This window comes from Protopterus annectens, chromosome 7.part0, assembly GCF_019279795.1.
Source record: "Protopterus annectens isolate FY-2018-M chromosome 7.part0, PAN1.0, whole genome shotgun sequence".
In the NCBI taxonomy this organism is placed as follows: Eukaryota; Metazoa; Chordata; order Ceratodontiformes; family Protopteridae; genus Protopterus; species Protopterus annectens.
In genome coordinates this window covers 981,684,291-981,706,326 of record NC_056739.1, presented here as the reverse complement: position 1 = coordinate 981,706,326, position 22,036 = coordinate 981,684,291, and the positions used below count along the sequence as shown (strand labels likewise).

The window sequence follows — 22,036 nt, the reverse complement described above, 5'->3', positions numbered from 1 at the left end:
TCCCATAGAGTTCGGCAGTTGATAGGTCTAATTAGGTTTTGATATATTTAGTTACATTTTCTTATTGTTAATTTTCTGGTGATGTTTACTGTTTATAAGTTTGTGGTAGAGTGGAAGCATGTTCTTTTAAAAAAGTAATGGGATTATTAATTGATTTTCAGGGAGGGGATATTGGTTGTTAACCTTTTTAAACCAGTCAGTTTGTGACTAGCCTTGTTCTGATGAAGTCAAAAGTGTACTACTGACGAAAGTGCTAAATTTTCTAATAAACTGTTCCTTTTGTGCATCTCATATTCTTTCGTTTTTGTTTTTACAACTTTGTCAGTTGATGTACATATATTTTTACCATATCAATTGATCTGTAAGAAGACTATGCTTGTTGGATTAGTAATAGTCTTCCTATATCCCTCAGCAGATGAGTCTTTTTCTTTTAGTTACAGCTGTAAGAGTTTCCTGTAAATTAGACAGGCATGTATTCTTATATCAACTGTTTTAGTGTCAAATGTGCTTTACTTCCTGATGTACATGAAAGTGCTTACTGGTGGCATGGGACAAACTGGCAGGCTTGGGCGATGCATTTGCTAATACAGCCAACCTGTTATAACATGGTAAGTGTTAGAACAGGCACACACACATCCCTGAACATGAGATTTTATAGAAAAAGTTGCTGAACTTTAATTGGTAGAGAATAAATACCCAACCAAGGATCCATCAAGGAGTGTCCTCTTGTAGATCAACTGATACGGTAAGAACCTGTTATTTTCAGTAGATTTGAGGACAGAGTGACAATGGCACCTAGTGAAAGGCACTTGGATCTCTGCTTAAGCAGGCTGTAGTTACCATTGTTTTAGTATGACTGCATATAAGAGGGGGTAGAAAAGTATTGGAGTGTTGTGTAGGTTAAATAAAAAAACAAACCATAAAGGCTCTCCAAAATGAGAGTTTAACCTAAAGTATACTGTGTCATCATAGCAGTCCAGCAGAGTTTTTTTTTAATTGCTGATTTGTCGGTTACTGTGACTTCTTTTTTTTCCCCCCTTCAATTGCATCAAACCCTTAAATGGTGGTAAGTGAGAGATTTGCATGCTTTTGAGTTTGTTTTATCTCAGCTTCCGTCTTTACAGTGCATCAGTTCATGACATTAACACTCTCCTTTAAATTCTTCATCTGCGTTTATCACTGATTTTGGACTGTTTGCCTTATTTCTTTCTTGTTTTCATTTTCTCATTTTACTGTACTCTGTTCCCTGACTTCTCACTTAGGGTTGCTGGTCTTTTCTGTTTGTTTAATTATTTATTATTGTGCTGGGGATGTTACAGTCATCCATACTAACATGCATTAAAGGAAGAAGGGGTTAAAACAGTCTTTATTATGAATATTAAGCTGTACATGTTAACTAGCTGCCAATATCTACAGCAGACAGTTTTGCAGTGCCCTTTACTATGTTATATGATGTGGCCTGCATCCTTAGGTGGAAAATAGCTGCTTGTATTAGTATACCACTGCAGTAAATTATTTCTGACTTACAAAGCTGGTGTATAGCACTGAAGAAAATTATTTCTAAGTTAGAAAGGTGGTAGTAAAGTCAAGTAGAGTAACATCAAAAGAAGCCAAAAAAGGGAAAAAAATAAAATGTTATACTGAAAGTTCATTGACACTCAGATTACAGTTCTGATGTGTAATCCACATTTCACTGCAGAAAAAAGAGGGTTAAAAATACTCCTTCAGTTAGTTTTTATCATATATTTAACATATTACTTGAAAAATTATTCTGAATTTGAAAAAGCAAGATAGTCAAAAACTGGTAGTTTGAAACAGTTTTATTCTTCATTTTCACAAGCAGTTAACTGTTTTTCCCTGACCTTAGAAATTAAATTTAGGACACAGAGGACAGAAATGCAACTCTAGTTACCATAGCTGTTTAACAAAGTCTTAATTAGGAGGTTCACATCCCTTAGTTAACTTCTGACCTTTCTTTAAGAAAAAAAATGCAGTTCATAGAATAGGAATTTTCAGATCTGTGCTTTTTGTTTCAGTTTGATATGTCTCTCTGTATATACCTTCTCTAATTTATAGCACTGATGTCTGATTGTCTGACAAGTCCTGGTTTTCTCTGTACTGTTTGAGACTGTATTGTTGCCGGTGACAGAATTCTGTCGACACTGGTGTGGTGCTGGTGTTGAGCTGTTGGTTTGTGGTCAGTTATTTTGTTTTTTTAAATTTTTTGTTCTTATGGTCACTGTATGTGCTAGCGGTGGCTTTGCCTTAAGGTACAGGTGGAGTAACGTCAGAGCTATTGACGTTACTCCTGGTGTGTGCTCATACAAGATGCGTACACTGTAGTACTGTACTCTTCATTTGCTTTTCATGTACACCAGTCCCCTTGTGGAATCCTGCTGAGGGTTTTGGACTTCAGTAGGTACAGAAGTAGGTGCCCAATAAAAAATATTTGGCTATTTGCTGGAAGATACCATTTTTCTTTGTTTCTAGAAAATCACTGATTCTTGATACAGGAAACCTGCCTGTGGATTTTAACAGCAGATCAGTTAAATGATACAGAAACAGCAATCACAGGAGTAAAAGGAATAATTAATCATTCCTTCTGAACCACACACCCCAACAAGCCCATCAGATTCTGCCACCAACACAACACATTGTACGTTTCATTTCTTTCCTTTCCTCCCTTGCTACTTTATCATACAAAATCTTTTAACAATGTTTTGTTTGGTAGCTGAAATGTATCTGCATTTAGAGGGATTGTACCACACTTTTAAAATTTTCTGATTATTTGCATCCATGGTATGACCTGAATTTCCAAAAACTGAGGACAGTTTTGTGATGGAAAGAGATGATGTAATCAGTTGGTTGTGAAGAAATCAAATAGTGGTTCAGTCCTTGTTAACAGACATTTATAGATCTGTCAGTGTTTCCAGAAGTCTTATTTCAACTTGGACTGAAAGAAGACTTAAAGTAAAACAAACAGCAGGATTTCACAAATAAAGTGTTGGTTTATGTCTTTTCATCAGTTTACTATGAAAATGAACCACTGGAACTTGGGGACAGAATGAAGAGTCTTTCAGCAATCTATTTTAACTGCGGTTATTTCATGATAAGCATCTAAAATGTTAACATTGTAGCAACATACCTACCATTAAACTCAAAACAGCTGAAATTCTACTACCATGAGCAAATTACATTGTCCCATTAAATAAGGCAAATTAATGTTTTTGTCTGTTAGTCTCCTCCACACTCTGGATTAGTGTCTTTGTCTAATGGTGTTTTTTTCTTTCTTTCTTTTCTTTTATTTACCTTCTGGTCATGAATGAATATGTGCAACAGATGACGAACCAGCTGGTCAGATGTGAGTACTACCTCTTTTTTTTAAGCATTCTGTACATAAATCTGACAGTAATTGTTTGTGTTAATGCTTCATAGCTTTATGATGTGTAAGCTTGTGTTACTTACAGCTGCAGAAATTTCTTAATGTGCATTAACAGCATTGCCAACTTTTCCTATGAATGCTTGCTTATGACTGACATGACAGCAAAGACGGTGCTATGAAAATGGCAAAATGCATATAAAGTAATACAGCAGCATTACGGCAGTGGTGCATGCCATTTTATTTTTACAATTACAGCATCAGTTTTCCGTATATTTCAAGTAAAATACTTAATTTGCATCACACATTGAAAATGTGGACATAAAATGGTATTTATTTTACAAAGAAACCCACATTGCTAACAGGGAAAATAGATGGGTACCTATACTGAAGAGGAAGCAGAACTGTCAAAACTAATGTTTTATTTCAAATACAGAACCATACTATGGAGTATGAACTAAGTATAATACTTTGAAAATCACTGTGGCTTAGAAATTATAGTTATGTAAGTAAACTTAGCATAACAGTAGATACTTGAATGATCACTGCTGCAGTAGCCTTAGCTATGGGTTATACTTTTCGGTCATGTAACCTGGTCCGGAACACCAAAGGCAGAGGTGTGTCCATATTCATTAAGGATATTCACACCTCCGGGCTAGTTGCTCAGTATAATGCATACAAGGTTATCCAAGTGCAACTAACTCTGGGCACTGCAATCCAAATTGTAGCTTGATACAGATCCTCCACCATGCCCCAGGATTCCTGCTCCTCTTTTCTTGATATACTGGAAAATATTAGGGTTCAACCAAACACCCTAATAATGAGTGATCTCAACTACCCCACCATTAACTGGAAAAACTACTCATGTACCAACTCCTTTGCTCAACACTTTCTATAATTCATGAATTCCAATGCCCTGGATCAGCTTATCTACACCCCCACCAGGGGCAACAATATCCTAGACCTAGTCATTACCAACATGAGTGAACGGTGTTCCATACCTGAAGTCAACTCCTTGTTGGTCTGATCCAACCATAAGCTAATCACCCTAGATATCCACATCCCGCCCCCACCCCTCATTAAGGAAACCACAGTAAAATATTTCTCCAAAGCCAACTTTATGCTTCTTAAGACAGAAGTGGTGAACGTCATGACACCTATGCAGATGGATAATACAGTTACGACTGCTGAATCCTACACAAATGCACTCTATAAGCACTTACATGAGTGCATGGATCGTGTTATCCCAAACAGAACCAAAATGCTATCCTCCGAAAAAAGGAATCCAATCTGGTGGTCCCCTGCCATAAACAAACTGTACAACAGATGGAAGAAACTGTTGCAAAAGATAGTAAAATCCCATGAGTGGAGAAGCTCCCTGGTCAGCCTCAATAAGAAGCTGAGATCCTTTATAAGATCCTCCAAAGCTAGGCTACGAAAACAAAATCGCCACTGATTCTAAGGACAACCACAAAGCTTTCTATAGCAATGTCAAGAATCTCAATGGCAGCACCCAGATCTGCTCTGAGTTACAGCACAACAGCACGAAAATTGCAGAACCAACTGATATTGTCAACATCCTGGCAGACAGGTTCAGTGCTAATTTTACCCCCCTCTCGCCCCCTAAAGGGCACATATCTGTATAGGAAGAATGCAGAGTCCCTGTAATCACAACTGTGCAGGTAAAAGCTGCACTCTCTAAAGCCAAAAACATAGCATCCATGGGACCGGACAACATCCCAGGCTGCATTTTACACAAACTTCAGAACGAACTGGCTCCCCACCTAAGCACCTCACATTAGGCTTTGTGCCCACTGAATGGTGCACAGCAACAGTTATCCCACTTCACAAAGGGAGAGTCACCACTGATCCTGGGAACTATTGCCCTATTAGCCTGATGAGCCTGATCTGCAAGGCCATGGAACTCATAAACAAAGACATTGGTAACCTCCAAACTCTGGACCCCACCCAGTTCGGGTTTGTGAAAGACAGATCATGCCTCCTGAACCTGATCAACTTCTTTGAGGCAGTCATCAAAGCCATAGACGAGGGTAAGGTGGTTCACACAGCCTAACTTGACCTTGCCAAGACTTTCTACACCATCCCCCATTCTGGAATTATAGCCAAACTCACAAAACTAGGTATAAATCCCTATGTCACAAGATGTGTTGCCAACTGGCTCACTGACAGAACCCACACTGTAAAAGTTGCAGACTCCAAATCTGACTTCAAACCAGTGACAAGTAGAGTATCACAGAGTTCAGTCCTTGGACCTCTCCTGTTTGGTATCTACTTCTCTGAAGTACAGGCTAACACAGAAGGCTCTGGCTAATGAAGTTCGCAGATGACTGCAAACTAGGAGCCATAGTCGAGTCCCCAAGTGATGTGGACATCCTACAAAAGAGCTTCACTGAGACAGATGCCTGGTGTCAGAGCCATGGCCTCAAGCTCAATGCCAAAAAGTACATTGTCATCCCCTTTGGTAAAAACTCTGTACCCATGAACTACCACATAGACAGCAGTCTACTTAACACCGAATGTGTGATAAGAGACCTTGGGACCCAGGTGGACAGTAGTCTCTCCTTTGATAATCACATCGCCACAGTAATGAGGAGGTGCTTCTACATGGCACACCTCATCACAAAAGGGTTATCATCCAGGAAAAAAGAGGTCATTGTTCCCCTCTACTCGACACTCATTAGACCCATTATAGAGTACAATGCCCCTTTTGGAATGTACCTCACAAGACACTGCAGCAGCTGGAAAGGCCACAGAGGTACCTGACAAAGAGGATTACTGGCCTCAGATACCCTACACTGAGCATCTCAAAAAATTCCAGCTTTACTCCGTAGCATATTGCCTACTCCGAGGTGATCTCTGCCTAACATATAAAGCTATGTCAAACCCAGAGCTGTTGGACATGCTACACCTAAAGAAATTCCAATCCCTCCGAGCTACACGCCCTAGGGACCTAAACCTTGTCACCACAATAAACAGGACATACTGGAGGGATAGATTCCTGTCCCTGAGACTTCCCATACTCTGGAACAAGCTACCCATCTATCTCAAGCAAAGTTCCTCATTAGCACTCTTCAAGAAAAATCTTGATGAGTGGATGGGAAATAGGAAATACACCCTGGGGATTACTTCTATAGCTCTACTCGACAGTGTCACAGGAAAATAACTTTCTTGGGTGGCATAAGCCAGGGAACCTTGTTGGCTAGGCTTACTTAGGCTCTCGGGCCGATAGCCTAGTAACTACCTATGAACCTATACCCTGCATAGGATGTAACAGCCAGCATGCTTTCAAAGCTTCTATATGCCCAAACTGTGGACAGCTTGAGCTGAGATGACTAAAAAACAGGTTTGGGTGTTAAGAGCTTTCATGCCAACTGACAGAGAGAGGTTAATTCCTGAGAGGACATTGGTATGAAAAGAAAACAATCACGTTCATACTCTTGAATAAAAACACAAAAAAACAAGGGAGGTGGAGGGAAGGTGAAGCTATTGCAGCCATGATCATTTGAACAGCTACTGTTATGGTAAGTTTACTTAAAGGTCATGTCTAAAGGTGTGAAACAATGTTTTTTTTTTTGCATAAAAAAGTGTTTGCATGCATTTTTATGCACACAAGCACTTTTTTAATGCAAAAATCAAAGGTTATTTCACACCAGTTTAGAAACAGAATTATTTTAAAAATTGCTTCCAAACGTGGAAGATTAAACATACACAGCTGTGTTTATGGCATTAATATTAGTGGGCAGGAAGGAAGTGGTTACGTCACTTTGGTTTCCAGCCTTAATTGTGGTGGATTAGTGTGGGGAAGTAATTGCGAATTAAGTTATGTAATTGCCAAACTGTTAAATTAACAGTTTGGCAAAAAGCTATCAGTTTAGGGGGTAAACTTTAAACTGTGTAAATTAAACAGTTTGGCAAGTACATAACTTAATTCACAATGACTTACCCAAGTAAACACAGCTGTGTAGGTTTAGTCTTCCACATTTGAAAGCAATTTTTTAAATAATTCTGTTTCTAAACTGGTGTGAAATGATCTTTGAGTTTTGCATAAAAAGTGTCTGCATGTATCTTTATGCATACAAACACTTTTTTTATGCAAACAACAAAGGTTGTTTTGCACCTTTAGACAGGATCTTTAAACAACTGTACTATGCTTGTCATTATGATCACTGTTGCAGTAGCCTTCGCTATATTGGTAGATTACCATAGTTTAAAATTACTGGGAAGGGGAAGGTTTTGGGAGCTCCTGAAGAATGGTCTTAAGAAAGCCTGCCCTAGAACTGAAGAAGGAATCTCATTTGTAGTTTTTTTTTTCTAAACTATGCACAGAGGACTAAGTTGTTGCTTCTAGAATACATTTAGAGCCCAACCTTATCAAAAAGTCATAGATGAAGTCAAGTCCCTAGTAGAGTGAGCCTTAATCTGTCTAGATTTGTTTTGTTGTGGTGGGAATAACAAAATGTAATTGCCAAAGGAAACCATTTGAATATGGTCTACTTTGACACAGGTTGTCCCTTCTTCTTACCTTCACAAGAGATGAATGACTGATCAGAAGTTGTAAAAGATTTTGTTCTGTTAAGGTATAGAACCTGAGTTGTCCATGAACATCTAGGGTGCGAAACATGGGGGGGGGGGGGGGGTAGATTGGCTTAAGGTAAACTTAGATACTACTTTAGGCATAAAGAATAATTAGTTCATAAAGAAACCCTATTTCTGTGGAAGATAAGATAAGGTTGATGCACCATAAGAGCTTGCAGCTCAGTTACTGTTCTTACAGAAGACAGAGCAGTAAGTAAAACAGTTTTCCATGTTAAGAACCTCAAATCAGCCAGATAACCTGGTTCAAATGGAACAAATGTTAGCTTTTCTAACACACAGTTAACATCCCAAGAAGGAGCTACTGGTTTTCTGGAAGGCTTCTTAAGCAAAACCCCTTTTAAAAGATTTTCACATGAGACTGCATTGAAAGAGGTGGATCCATGGGCAGACATGCTAGCCCTGAATGAGTGCTAGCTCTTTTGTTAGCACCAAATAGATCACCTTTTCTATTTGCTGTTGTTTGATTTTCTAGTAGCAGGCATTCGTATCTCCATTAATACTTGCTGAACATCCTTGGTAAACAGATGCCTAAAAGGTATTAAAACCCTATCATCCACGTAGTCAGTTGTAGTTTGAGGTTAGGATACATTAAACACCCCTGATCCTATAGAAGAGGGCATTTTCCCTGTCTCAAGGAGCTCCTCACAGTATTCCTCCTACCTGTGGACAATACCTCCATCTGGGTTGAGTTTCTCCATCCTTGCTGAGAGCAGTCTAGACAGTATCCTGCCTTCCTTCTTTCCTGAGTCACCAGTTTGCCAGAACCTGTCTGAAGCTGTTTGAAAATTATTCTCTGTGACCTTGTCAAACTTTTCCCTCACCCAGCCAACCACTCCATATCAGAGAGAACTATTATTATTGTGTATGTTGCTGTTGGCTGACAGCTCTGCATTTGCATGCTTAATCTACAAATGCAATACCTGCTGCCCTTGAAGAATAAATGACTTGTATTGCATTAAAAAATGGTGTGCTGATGAAATTGCCATAACATTTTCTGAAATACAGCTATGTAGTAAGGAGTGGCTGCCAAAAAACAATGATAGCTTCATAGTTAGAGAACATGGTAGCTTATGCAGACATGTTTACGGAAACCCTGTACAAGTATGTAAATAACTGCATAGAAACAGCAGTACCCAACCAAAATAAACTTAGGACAAACTCCAAAAACAAGCCCCCGTGGTAGATCCCCAGTAAAATTAGATTGTACAACAAGCAACTCAGAGACTAAGTGCAAACCAAGGTAGTTCAAAAGTATGGACACAGTATACCTGGAGCCACAGTTCACGATAAAAAGGTTGCTTTAATATTGAAATGCTGATGAAAAACAAGTAAAAGATAAGCGCTTTAGTCTTCTTAGTGAAAACTAGCTCAGAGGACTAATCAAGTCCATCAAAGCCCACTTCGAGGTAAAAATAGCCTCCCAGGCTAAGGATAACCATAAGGCATTTTTCAGTTATGTATGCATCCTTAAAGAGGGACACCCAACAGTGTGCTGAACTAATCGTAAATGGTGCTTCCTATACTAAACCAGGGAGTGTAGCAAATTTCCTGGCTGATAAATTTAGCTCTAGTTTCACTCCCAGTTTTCTCACAGGAAATACTCTCTACCATTTCTCCCACAACTGTTGCTAAAGAACAAGTCATCACTGTACTCTTCCGAGCTAAAAATACTGCATCAGTGGGTCCTGATAATATACCAGGATGCTTTCTGAGTAGATTGAAACATGACCTGTCAGGCCCACTAGAATCTCTGTTCAACCACAGCCTCCAGATAGCCTTCAACCCTAAAAGTGGAGGACTTCAACTAACATACCTCTACCCAAAGACAGACGAATAACAGACTCATGGAACTATAGACCCATAAGTTTGACTAATCTTACATGCAAGGCCATGAAAGAATTATTGGGGACCTGATAAAGACATAGGAAATTTTCAAAACACTGACCACATCCCAGTTCGGTTTTGTAAAGAGCAGGTCATGCCTATTAAACTTGATGAACTTCAAGATGGTTACTAGAGTCATGGCCAAGGGCAGAATAGTTACATACTGCCTACCTTAACCTGGCAAAGGCATCTGATGCAATACATCACTCGGGTATTATAGACAAACTCACAAATTTTTGCTATATATTCCTCTGTCACCTGATAGATATATACTGCCTACCTTGACCTGACAAAGGCATTTCACACAATATCAAACTTGGGTATTACAGACAAACTCACAAATTTAGGCATAAATCCCTGTATCACCCGATAGACAGCCAATTGGCTTACAGATAGTGCACATGAAGTTAGAGTGGGGGACTCCACTTCCACCAAGAGGTCTATTACTAGTGGTATCCCACAGGACTTGGTACTGAAACCTCTCCTGTTTGGAATGTACTTCTCTGAAGGTAAGGCAAATGTAGAAGTCCTTTGACTGACTAAATTTGCTGATAGCTACAAGCTGGGTGCAGTCACTGAATCCCCCAAAGATGTAGATATCCTCCAGAAAGGTCTGACACAGACAAGTAACTGGTGTGAAAACCATGGCCTAAAACTCAGTGAAAAAAAGGCATAATCACACCCCTTTGGAAAGACAACCACTCCTGCAAATCACAACATTGATAACACTTACGTAAGAGTCAACCCAGTGCTAAAGGACTTGTTATAGTCCCACTATACTCAGCCTTCATTACTCCAGTAATTGAGTATAATGCGCCCTTTGGCATGTACATGACCAGGCATTACAGCTGGAGCGGCCACAGACGTTCCACACTAAAAGAATACAGGGTGTAAGTAATATGTCCTCTGTGGATAACATCAAAGCCCTGTCTTTGTATTGTGTCTCCTACAGACTGCTTGGGGTGATCTGTGCCTAACCTTCAAGGCATTCTCTGATCCAGCCCTGATTGATCTGCTACACAGCTACAGATTCAGAAAACACAGCACTAGAATTGCCCAGTCTAAAGATCTAAACCTTGTCTGTGACATATGTGATGTCCCTGCATTGGCCCAGTAATCAAGGAGACTCAATCCTCACCACTAGTACCAGTGAGGGACTTACACATTGAGAGGATGACAAGTACACACACAGTAAAGTACAATTTCCCTTAAGAGCACACAGAGATCACAGTCAGTCTGGGGCTGATTTCTCTCTCTTTCTTCAGATCCCCAGTAAGGCTTCTCACTGGCACAGCTACAGGGTTAATATCTCAGCCGAGTGGTCAAGCCAAAACCTCCAGCACCCTCTCTATCCAACCAGTGCTTCGTATCTTTGCCCAAGTAGCTGACACACACACTTTGAGATCTGAAATGGCTCCTTAATCACAGGCAAAGGCATCAAAGGAGCTTTCACTGTGCCTCCTGCCTTGCTTACATTTGGCACTGTTCACAGATCCTGCAGTACCCTGTTACATCTCTAGTAATCTCAGGCCAGTAAAAGTTCTGCATATTACGTCTCTTTGTATATTTTATGCCCATATGACCTGCAAAGGGAATATCATGGGCTGTGGCTAGAAGTGCCAGACGGTAGACTCTGGGCACTACCAACTGCTTATTCTCTCACACTCTAGCCCTCCCTCTGGGGTCCACTCTCTATACAGTAACCCTTTATCCCAGTATACAGATTTCCCCCTTCCCTTGAGAATCAGGTGACTCACTAGCTACATCTCTCAGGCCTTGTAATGTAGGGTCTGAGAGCTGAGCCTGTCTCAACTCTCTCTTCGTAACCCTTCCCAGCTCCCCTTCCACAGGAAGTCTGGGATCCTCCTCTGACAGCGGTGCCTCACTGTCAGCCTGGGTACTACTACTCACCTCTGCCCTTGCAGTCACTCTGTCCAAGGGAACATCAGTACCCACAAGCAGCTGTGGCTCACCTTCAGTCTCACTGCTACAGGGTAGCTACCTCCCTGAAGTAAACACCTCACCAGTCCTGGTTGCAATTGTGCAGTCTGTCTGGGTCTCGCCCAGGCTACTAGACCCACATGCTTGTCTACAAACCTGACTGCATGTAACTGCATGCACACACGGTATTGCATTATTAAAATCATTCCCTATCAGGACATCTGCAGGGATATCCTCAGACACACCTACTTGCTTGCTTCCTTTTCCACCCTCCCAGTCAAGGTGAACCCTAGCCAAAGGTATTTGGAATGGGGTCCTTCCTAAAGCTCTGACTGGAGTAGACTGCCCAAGCAAGTAGTACTTCTCTGTATCCATTGCAGCTTTCACAATGCTTAGGTCAGAGGCTGTGTCTGTCTTAGCCAAGGCCTCTTGCCCTTTCACTAAGATAGGAAGCAACCTCTTGTGGTAGTTTGGTACCCTTGTTGCCTCGAGACATCTTACTGTTGGCATTTTGTCATTCACACTTACTGGCTGTCCCACCTTTTGTGCCCCACCCTGCCTCCGTGGACATATATGTGCTACATGGCCCCACTGGTTGCATTTAAAACATTTAACCCTAAGTCTTGGACATGTACCTGGACTAGTGGCTTCCTCTGCTACTGGCAGACTCTGTTGGGGCCGACTGGGCTACCAACCATGGATTCCCTTAGACCCATGAGCAGCACTGGGTGTCCCTTTCCTGTGCAGTGATGTCCTGCTTGCTGGGTATAAATCTCCCTTCTTATCCAACTCATCTGCAGTAGGGCATTGCCTATCAGTTAACCAGATTCTCATGTCTTCAGGCAAAGTGCTAAGGGTTGTTCCTTCACCAAAAGGTCTGTCAGCCCTTCAGAAGTGGTAAACTGACATCCGCTCACCCACCTATAAAAATAAGTGCTTAGTTCAGCAACATATTCACACACACTTTCATCTGCCTTGTGTCTGTGCTCACAAAACTTTTTCCTATAAGCTTCAGGTGTTAACTTGAAAAATTCCAGCAAACAATTTTTTACAACATTATAATTTAAGCAGTCATTATCAGACAGTTTGGAAATAACAGTTACAGTTTTACCATGGAGTAAGGTGGTTAGGAACCATACCCAGAGTCCTTGGTTAACATTATACTGTTTACATACCCTGTCAAACTTATGAATGAAACTATCAAAATTATCCCCATCTGTAAATTGTGGAAGGAATTTACTGACCTTTGTTGCTTCTGGGGTTTAGTTACTCCCTTCCCCTACCTCCATGGTTCTGACAAAGAGTTAGTATCTGTTGGCTCTGCCTCTCCTTCTCCTCAGCTTCCAGGCATAGCAGTTTCTCATTTTCCTCAGTCTCTAGACACCTCAGTCTCTCTGCTGCCTCTTTTTCCAAATGCTTGCCCTCTAACTCAAGTCTCTTTATAGGTTCATAGGTTCATACTAGGCTATCTGCCCTGGGGCAATTATAAGCCTAGCCCGATTCTGTATGGCTTACGCCACCCCTTGATTTGAGTATACTGTGCCCTTTTTAAGGTTTAGTTTACTGTGCCTCTGTCTAATAGTGACACGGGAGTAATCCGTGGGACAAACCTACGATCCCCCATCCACCTATCGAGATTCTTCTTGAAGAGATTCAGTGAGGTGCTCTGCCTCACATGAACTGGAATTCTATTCCAGAGTGAAGGGAGCCTCTGGGTTATGAACCTGTCCCTCCAGCAAGTTCTATTTATTTCTGTGCTGAGGTTCAAGTCCCTCGAGCATGTGGCTCTAAGGGATTTAAATTTACTGAGGTGGAGCATGTCCATTAATTCTGGATTTGACATAGCTTTGTATGTCAGGCATAGATCGCCTCAAGTAGGCGGTATGCAACTGAGTAGAGCTGGAGTTTTTTAACCGAGCAGCATATGGCATCTGTTTGAGACCCTTGATCCTCTTGGTGAGATACTTTTGGGGTCTTTCTAATTGCTGCAGGTGTCGGGTAAGGTACATCCCAAAAGGGCATTGTATTCTATGATGGGCCTGATGAGGGATGAATAAAGGGGCACGATTACCTCTCTTGATCTAGATGTGAAACCCTTCATGATGAGGTGGGCTATGTAGAAGGTCTTTCTAACCACTTTGGCAATGTGGTTTTCAAAGGAGAGATTGCTATCAACTTGGGTCCCCAGGTCCCTAATAACTTTCTCTGTACTTAATGGGTTTCCGCCTATGTGGTAATTTGTGGGCACATTGTTTTTGCCAAAGGGTATGACTATACATTTTTTGGCATTTAGCTTTAAACCATGGCGCTGGCACCAGTTATCAGTCTCTGTGAGATCTTTTTGAAGGATGTTTGTGTCAGCTGGAGAGTCGATTATGGCGCCCAGTTTGCAGTCATCTGCGAACTTGGTGAGCCATAGTCCTCCCACTTATGCCTGTACCTCGGAAAAGTATATACCGAACAACAGTGGTCCCAGGACAGAACCCTGTGGGACACCACTTGTGACCGATTTTGAGTCTGACATGGCTCCAGCAACTCTCACTCTGTGGGTTCTGTCTTTGAGCCAGTTTGCGACCCATCTTGTGACATAGGGGTTTATATTTAAGCTGGATAGCTTATCTATGATGCCCGAGTGGGGTATTGTGTCAAATGCCTTTGCAAGGTCCAGATAGGCTGTGTGGACTACCTTCCCTTCATCTATGGCTTTGGTGACTGTTTTGAAGAAGTCACCCAGGTTCAAAAGGCAGGATCTGCCCTTGACAAAGCCGAACTGGGTAGGATCTAGTGTCTGTAGGTCCCCAATGTCTTTGTTTATGAGCTCCATGATGATCCTCTCCATAGCCTTGCAGGCTAAGCTAGTCAGGCTTATGGGGCGATAGTTTCCAGGGTCCATAGAGGCTCCTCCTTTGTGGAGTGGGACCACTGTTGCTGTATGCCATTCTGTGGGCACATACCTGTAGTGAGGCTGAGATTGTATAGCTGTTTTATTTGAGGGATTAGTTCCTCTTGGAGTTCATGTAGGACGCAACCTGGGATGCCATCTGGTCCCATGGAAGCAGTGTTTTTTTTGCTTTGGAGAGGGGCAGCCTTCACCTGAGCATCAGAGATGTTTGGGAGGCAGCCCTCTGCTGGAATAGATACTTGCTCTTTTGGGGGGGAGGGGGTGGAGAAGTTTACACTGAACCTGTCTGCCAGGATATTGGCGATGTCTGTGGGTTCAGTGTATTTTTTGTCATTTAGAATCAACTCAGAACAAGTCTGGGAGTTGCATCCCAGGTTCCTAACATAACTGAAAGAAGCCTTATGATTGTCTTTGGTGTCCTGTGCAATTTTTCTCTCGAAGCTGGCCTTGGAGGATTTTATGAGGGATCGTAATTTTTTGCTAGTACTGATCAGAGATGCCTTCCCTATTAGGGATTTAACTCCAGATGGATTTTTAAGTCCATTGTGGAAAGGTTGAGCTGTCCATTCTTTAAGAGTTGTACATCTCCATGGCCAGTCTGATCGTTCTCCTGGTTGCTATTCTCAGATGCAGCTGTGACTAAAGCTGCATTCATGACTGCCTTTGTCAGGTTGGCATGCACCAGTCCTTTAGCCTCACATCTCTGCAAACTGGCTCCTTGTCAGCTTGCCATACTCCTCTGCTGACATGCTTGCCTGCTCTCCCTGACTAACTAAGCTAACAAAAAAAATAAAATAAAACAATTGTGATATGAACTCTGAATGTTTACTGCATGGCTGATTAAGAGTTCAAGCACCTTCAGTGATCACTGTACATAAGCTAAAGGAATTCAGTATCCACACCACTGCAAGACAATTAATATGTGATGTGGCTATCTCACTACTGTCAACCAATTAATATGTGATGTGGCTGTTCCACCACTGCCAAACAATTAATATGTGATACCCCTGCACTGGCCCAGTAATCAAGGAGCCTCAGTCCTCACCACTAGCACCAGTGAGGGATGTACACATTAGGATGATGACAAGTACACACACAGTAAAATATAATTTCCCTTAAGAGCACGCAGAGACCACAGTCAGTCTGGGGCTGGTTTCTCCCTCTTTCTCCAGGTCCCCAATAAGACTCCCCACTGTCACAGCTATAGGGTTAAGATCTCAGCTGAGTGGTCAAACCAAAACCTCCAGCACCCTCTCTGTCCAACCAGTGCTTCGTGTCACTGCCCATGTAGCTGACATGATTTGATTTATATACAAACACACACACACTCCTGGGAAAGGCTGGCACATGCTTACTAGCTATGTCCCCTTCTGCCCAGACTAAAAGGTAGTTATCACTGCCACCAACCAGCTCTTTATCAGCTACTATAAGGCCCACACAAAGGGTGACTAATTCTACTGTGTAATGTTACTATTATCCAAATGGTAAGTGTGACCAAGACTTTTAAGGCTATTAGAGTGGCCCATACAGTGTCACCAAATACATATGCATGTACTGTAAGAGCTTAAATATCTCTAAACAAACCAGCCACAACTAAAAGGTTTAAATATATTTAATAAAATATAAAAGAACAAAACAATACTCAAACAATACAGTAACTACATAGTTCAGAATCACAGGAAATATTTTAAAACAACATTGCAGGACAGTCACAAATAAATACAGAAAACATCTAAACTAATCTTACTATTTTCCTATCGATCTCTAAAAGAAATCACTGTACCCTAGTTACTTAGTGTTAGCAAGGCAAATGCAGATGAGTGGATGTTCTTGCCAGGTCCAAAACCAAACACAAAATGCCCAGATTCACTCCCTGAGATAGGTCTTAAATTAATCAACATTACTAATGGATTACCTCAGATTACATCACTCTTTTTCACCTGCCTTCAGTTCCCAGGCTAAACAGATACTTAGAATTTAGCACCTCTGTGTCAAAAATACACATCTGTCAGATGTTTGCCTAGAACTGGAAGTCATAAAACAATTAAGCATGTTAACATTTTAAACTTAGTAATTATTTCTCTCCAGGACAATAGAAAAAAACTTCTAGCTGTAGACATCCTGTCTTCCTGCTGAAACTGAGAGATAATACAGTTGTAAACAATTTCAACTTATTTTCTTAGAGTTTTGCAAGTTAACTCTGTATGTTCCAGCTTCTACTATGAAAACATACATTTGCACATGCATATAGCCTATTAACATTTCTGTTCTTCTCCAGCAGGGTACATTGTAACTACATTTCTGAAGCTCAGCACATAACATGCAGTTCAACACACACCTCTGCACCAGTAGTTTAATATCCACATATCACATAGTTTTCTTACATCTATAAGACAAGCTCATGGATCATATTAATATTCACAAATGACATATGTTTATTTACAAAATTCCAGATAGCTGGGCTGGCAGTGTCACATTTCTATATAAATCATATTAATATTTTCAAGTGACATAGAATTATTTACAAAGTTCCAGACAGCTGGGCTGGTAGCATTTCGGTTTGTCACAACATAAAACATGTTGGAGGGACATGTATGTGTCTCACACATTACCCCTTCTATGGAACAGACTCCCAGTTCATGTAAAATGGATCTCTTCCCTACGTCTGTTCAAACACAGTTTTGACCAATGGATTGGAAATCACAAATTCACCCCTAGCTTTTCACCTGTGGCCCTTATGGACAGGGGCAGTTTGCAGGTGCCCTAAGGCACAGGCATATACCAAAGCCTTTCTAGCCCATGGGGATTGCTAATTGGGAAAATTGAGTCATGAATGGATAGGCTTAAAAAGGCTCTAGGGCCGCTAGCCTAGTCCTGTGATCTTGTGTAAGTAAATCCAGTCTGTGAGGAAATGTATGGTTATTGCCTCTGGCCAATTCCAAAAGAATGGAGAACTACTGTTGTCTAGGCTAGAAGGGAGTCACCGCAGTGATCTTTGGGGAGACCTTGTGAATCTTCAGAAGTACCATGGAATGTCAGTGGAATGGGTGGAAAATCATACAGGAAAATGCCTTGCCAAGGAAAAGAAAAGACATGTATCTTCCAGTGCTTCTTGCATTCAGTCAAAAACAAAAATGTTTACCTGAGGAATTCCCCACATATAGATCAATTATTGGAAGACCTGCTGATTCAATTTCCATTTATGAGGGTCTGCCCTGGTCCTGCTCAGCTTGTCTGCCACACAGTTTTGCTGTGTGGGGATGTACGATACCTCTAGAGTGAGATTGTGCTGTATAGCTGTTTCCCATGCTAACATAACTAGTCTGCATAGGGGGTAAGATCTGGTTCCCCACTTTCTTGTTTATATAACACATCATTGAGATATTGTCTGTAAACACTTAAAGAGGTCCTGGGGACCACAGATGATTCAGACATTTGTAAGAGCTAGGATCTCTTTTATGTTTATGTTATTGGTCTGACTTTTTTGTCCAAAAGACTCTGCACTTTTATGCCCATTGAGTGTGCTCCCCAGGCAAAGTTTGATGCTTCTCTTGTGCCCGACTGCTTTGGGACAGGAACAGAGAGTGAGAGAGCTCAATTCTAAGAAAGTTGATGTTCCTAATTACCTTTTTTACAAATCCTGGAATTGGGATTTGAAAAGACTGCAAGTGTTGATGCCAAGATCAAAGAGATTTCAGGTACAATTGTATCTTTTTCATGTGGAATTTTGCAATATCATGAAAATCATGGAAGTCATAAGACCCAGAATCCTGACGTATTCTCTCAGTGATACAGATGTCTGAATTAAAAATCTCTGAATTAGATCTAAATATAGGTCTATTTTTTCGTGGGAAGGAAAAAGCACTATGTACTGATGTGTCTAGCAGGCACCCCAGAATCACAATCTTATGAGGTGGAATCAGAAAAGATTTTTGAATGTTCTGTTGAAATGACAGCCTATGTAGGAGATCTCTGACCCAAAAAAGCAAGAGAGAGATTCCTGACACTTTGAAAAAGAGTCTGCAAAGATAAGCAAATTGTCACACTATGCAAAATTTGGATATCCTGTAGGCTATGTAGACTATCTGTGGAACTAGACATTTTGTGAACACTCTTGGAGCTATGGGTAGTCCATAAGGTAAGGAAGAATACTGATAATGTGATCCAGATACAAGAAATGTTTAAAAATATGGAAGAATAGGAATGTGATATTATGCACCTTATGAATCCAAGGCTACCTGAAAACTAAAAAGAGGAAAGAGGGTTGACTGGTTGTGAAGTAAAAGCATTTTGAACTTGGTCACTGTCACAAACTGTTTCAGAAAATAAAGATCCAGAACCTAGTCTCCAAGAATTTTCTTTCTTTCGTACTAAAATAATTCTTGAGTAAAGTCCTTCCCCTCACTGAGTAGGAGGAACAGCTCCCCCCATCCCCAAGACAGGATATAATGCAAAACAGGGGTGAAAAGAACAGTCTGGTCTGGGGGTTCCTACTTTCTTTTCCGAATGTCCATGCCATTGCTTTTTAAATGTCTTCTTATCAGTATTTTGGTGAAACTGTTTATTTTGTTTTTTGCCAAAGTTAAACAAGGGAGCAGAGTATACAAAAACAACCAGCCAGTGAATCCACCAATATTTTATTAAAATAATAAATTAAGCTCAGCTCTAACGTCTGGGCTCACCACACAAGCCTTCAAGGAGTAAAAGCATATCAAAAAAACTTGCCTCATATAGTATATTCAATTAAACAATTAATTAATTAAACAATTAAATCAGGTATTTCCAATTAAGCTCTTCATTAAGACCATATGGATGCAAAGTATTAAATTTCAAAATATATAAAGTCTCCTTAGTCAGAAGCCGTTTTTTTAAAAGACATTCATCAAATACTGACACTTTAATTTTCTCTAATATAGTGCCCTGTAAACCTTCACTGTCATCATTATGGAAACATTTAAAATGAGTAGCTATAGAGCTTTCTTGTTTCCTATTCTTAATATCTCTGATATGCTCAAGCATTCTAACCTCAAATGCCTTTTTAGTTTCTCCAATATAAAACAAATTACACGGGCATTTAAGTGCATATATAACTCCTTCTGTGTTGCACGTAAAGCTGCAACATGTATCAAATGGAATGTGATTAATATAAATAAATTTGCCTATTACATATTTTCATGCCTTGCATTTTTTACAACAAGAAGTGCCCAATGGAAGTATATTTGAATTAATTCTGACATCTGGGGGACAAAACTTTCCTTTAACAATAAAGTTATGTATGCTTCTACCCCTTCTATAGGAAATGCCCAATTTAGCATTTAACCAAGAAGAAACATTTTTCAAGGAGCACAAATAGTGGGAGCAGAGTATCCCTTGGAAAACTTAAGAGGAGGAAGGCTGAAAAATCTGAGAGATTCCCTGAATCAGCTTTCCTCTTTCATCACACTTTTTGATAACCTCTGCAACAGATGAACCAAAAACCAAATCTTTATGTAAGGGAGAATTCAAATTTTCATTTTTGACATCATCTGGGAGGTTCTGAGAACACAGCCAGGCAAACGTCGTTAAAACAGTTCCAGTGGCAGCAGCTCTGGAAATACTTTCAACAAGAGTTATAACAAATTTAAACAATTAGTAGTGACTTGACAAATAGAAGAGACTGAATTACACAATGCAGATTTTTCTCTCATACGTAATTACACAATGTAGATTTTTACTCACAAGGGGAAACTGAAGCAAAAATCATTCCTCACAGTTTCACAGTAAGTCAGGATAAACTTTAACAAGAGCCTGATTGTTTAAAATGCTAAAATTCAAAGTTGCAGAAGCATACACTTTTCCCCAAAACTTATCAGAAAACTTTCCCATCCTTATCAGAGGGAGAGGGGTTAGAGTTAAAATGTTTAGCTGCAGTTGGATTGGGTCTGGGATTAGAGTGTGAAAACTTAAAAAGATTGAGGAACTTTGTACCATCTATACTGCTTATATATAGTATTGTTTGCTATTACTTGTATCAGATTACAGTTGTGTACATCCTGTTTCTCCTTGCATTCATATGCAGCGTTGGTGTGTACCTGTGGAACTTACATGTGTGTACTGATGTGCAGTATCCTTTTGGATTTGTATGACTGTTTGCTCTCAAACTTCCTCAGGAGCAGCAGCTGTCAGAAAAACTTTAGGCTGTGACAAAAACATCCTCCAGAAGTGGAGGGATAGGAGCATGCTCTGGATATTCAAGTTGTAACATATCATAATATTTTCTAAGGGACTGAGTGACCTCAGTATACTCCCACTCAAAAGACTGATTCATCCTGGAAACACTCAAGGAAAGAGAATCCCTCACAGGGAGACATCAGATACCACACTCTCCTCTGAATCTAAATCAGAAACCTGAGGAGAAAAAAATTCATCTGTTCCTTTACATTCCACCTACAGGTAACATTTCTTGAACCTGTTCAGGGAAAGAGGAATCCATTTTTCTTTTACCAGAAACTGCCTTTATAAGAAGGGTCAAGAACTTGTACAAGACCGTGAGCCAATCCCAATAAATTGATCCTGTACAAAGTAACTGATACAGGAGAAGATAAATGTTCAGTTTTGTTTCTTTTTGACAGGAATTTATGAAGAAACCAACCCAGTATTTCCAGCAGCAGTTTCCTCAGGGATAGGCAAAATACTCAGGCTAAGCAGGAGCACATTCCCTAACCCTTCTTCCAAGAACAAGAGTGGCTCTCACTTTTCCTTTCAGGAGATCCTAAGAACCACAGAGGATGTGGCTAACCCTTGGCCTATGATGGCTGTATGAACTACACCAAAGGGATCTGATAAAAATATGAGTGGTCTGAGAAACCAGTTTTGGCCACAGCAAAGTCTCCCAGCTGTGGCTGAGGCAAATTACCAGCCTGCTGAGGTGGCAAAAGCTGCTTAAGAATCTTTTTCCTTTTAGGATTTCCAAGATGACTGCACATTGAGTAACAGCCTAATGCTGGCTGTCCCAGTGTGAAAACAAATACTTAACAGAGAAAGCCAGTGGATCTGGATTTTCAAGTAAAATTCAGTAACTAACTAGTAAGTGCACTGCCACTGCCTGGATGCCAGGGGAAAAAAAGAAATGCAGAGGACATGAAGGAAAATCAACTGCAAAAGGTGAGGAAAAAACACTGACTGGGAAAAGTACTGTAGCTGTTCATCAAAAAGTAGTGCAAGCTCCAGACATGACTTCCAGTAACCTTGAGAAAAGTATAAAGCAATTGCATACAGACCTGTCTAAAGTAAATGAAACACTGATGGAGTATATCAACTCAAATAATAAAAGG

At 40.6% G+C, this 22,036-nt stretch overlaps 1 protein-coding gene across 3 annotated transcripts in view; it reads left to right on the top strand.

The window, feature by feature from the left end:
* NPTN (neuroplastin) overlaps positions 1-22,036 on the top strand; it is a 2,340,387-nt gene that overhangs the window by 1,678,158 nt on the left and 640,193 nt on the right. The window contains exon 7 of one of the 3 annotated variants that reach the window (XM_044077563.1): positions 3,352-3,361. The exons of 1 other annotated variant lie outside the window; for it this stretch is intronic. In XM_044077563.1, coding sequence (XP_043933498.1) covers positions 3,352-3,361 — 10 coding nt within the window. Of the gene's footprint in view, positions 1-3,339; positions 3,362-22,036 lie in introns of all 3 variants that reach the window. One more of the 3 variants, XM_044077562.1, reaches the window with a different exon arrangement.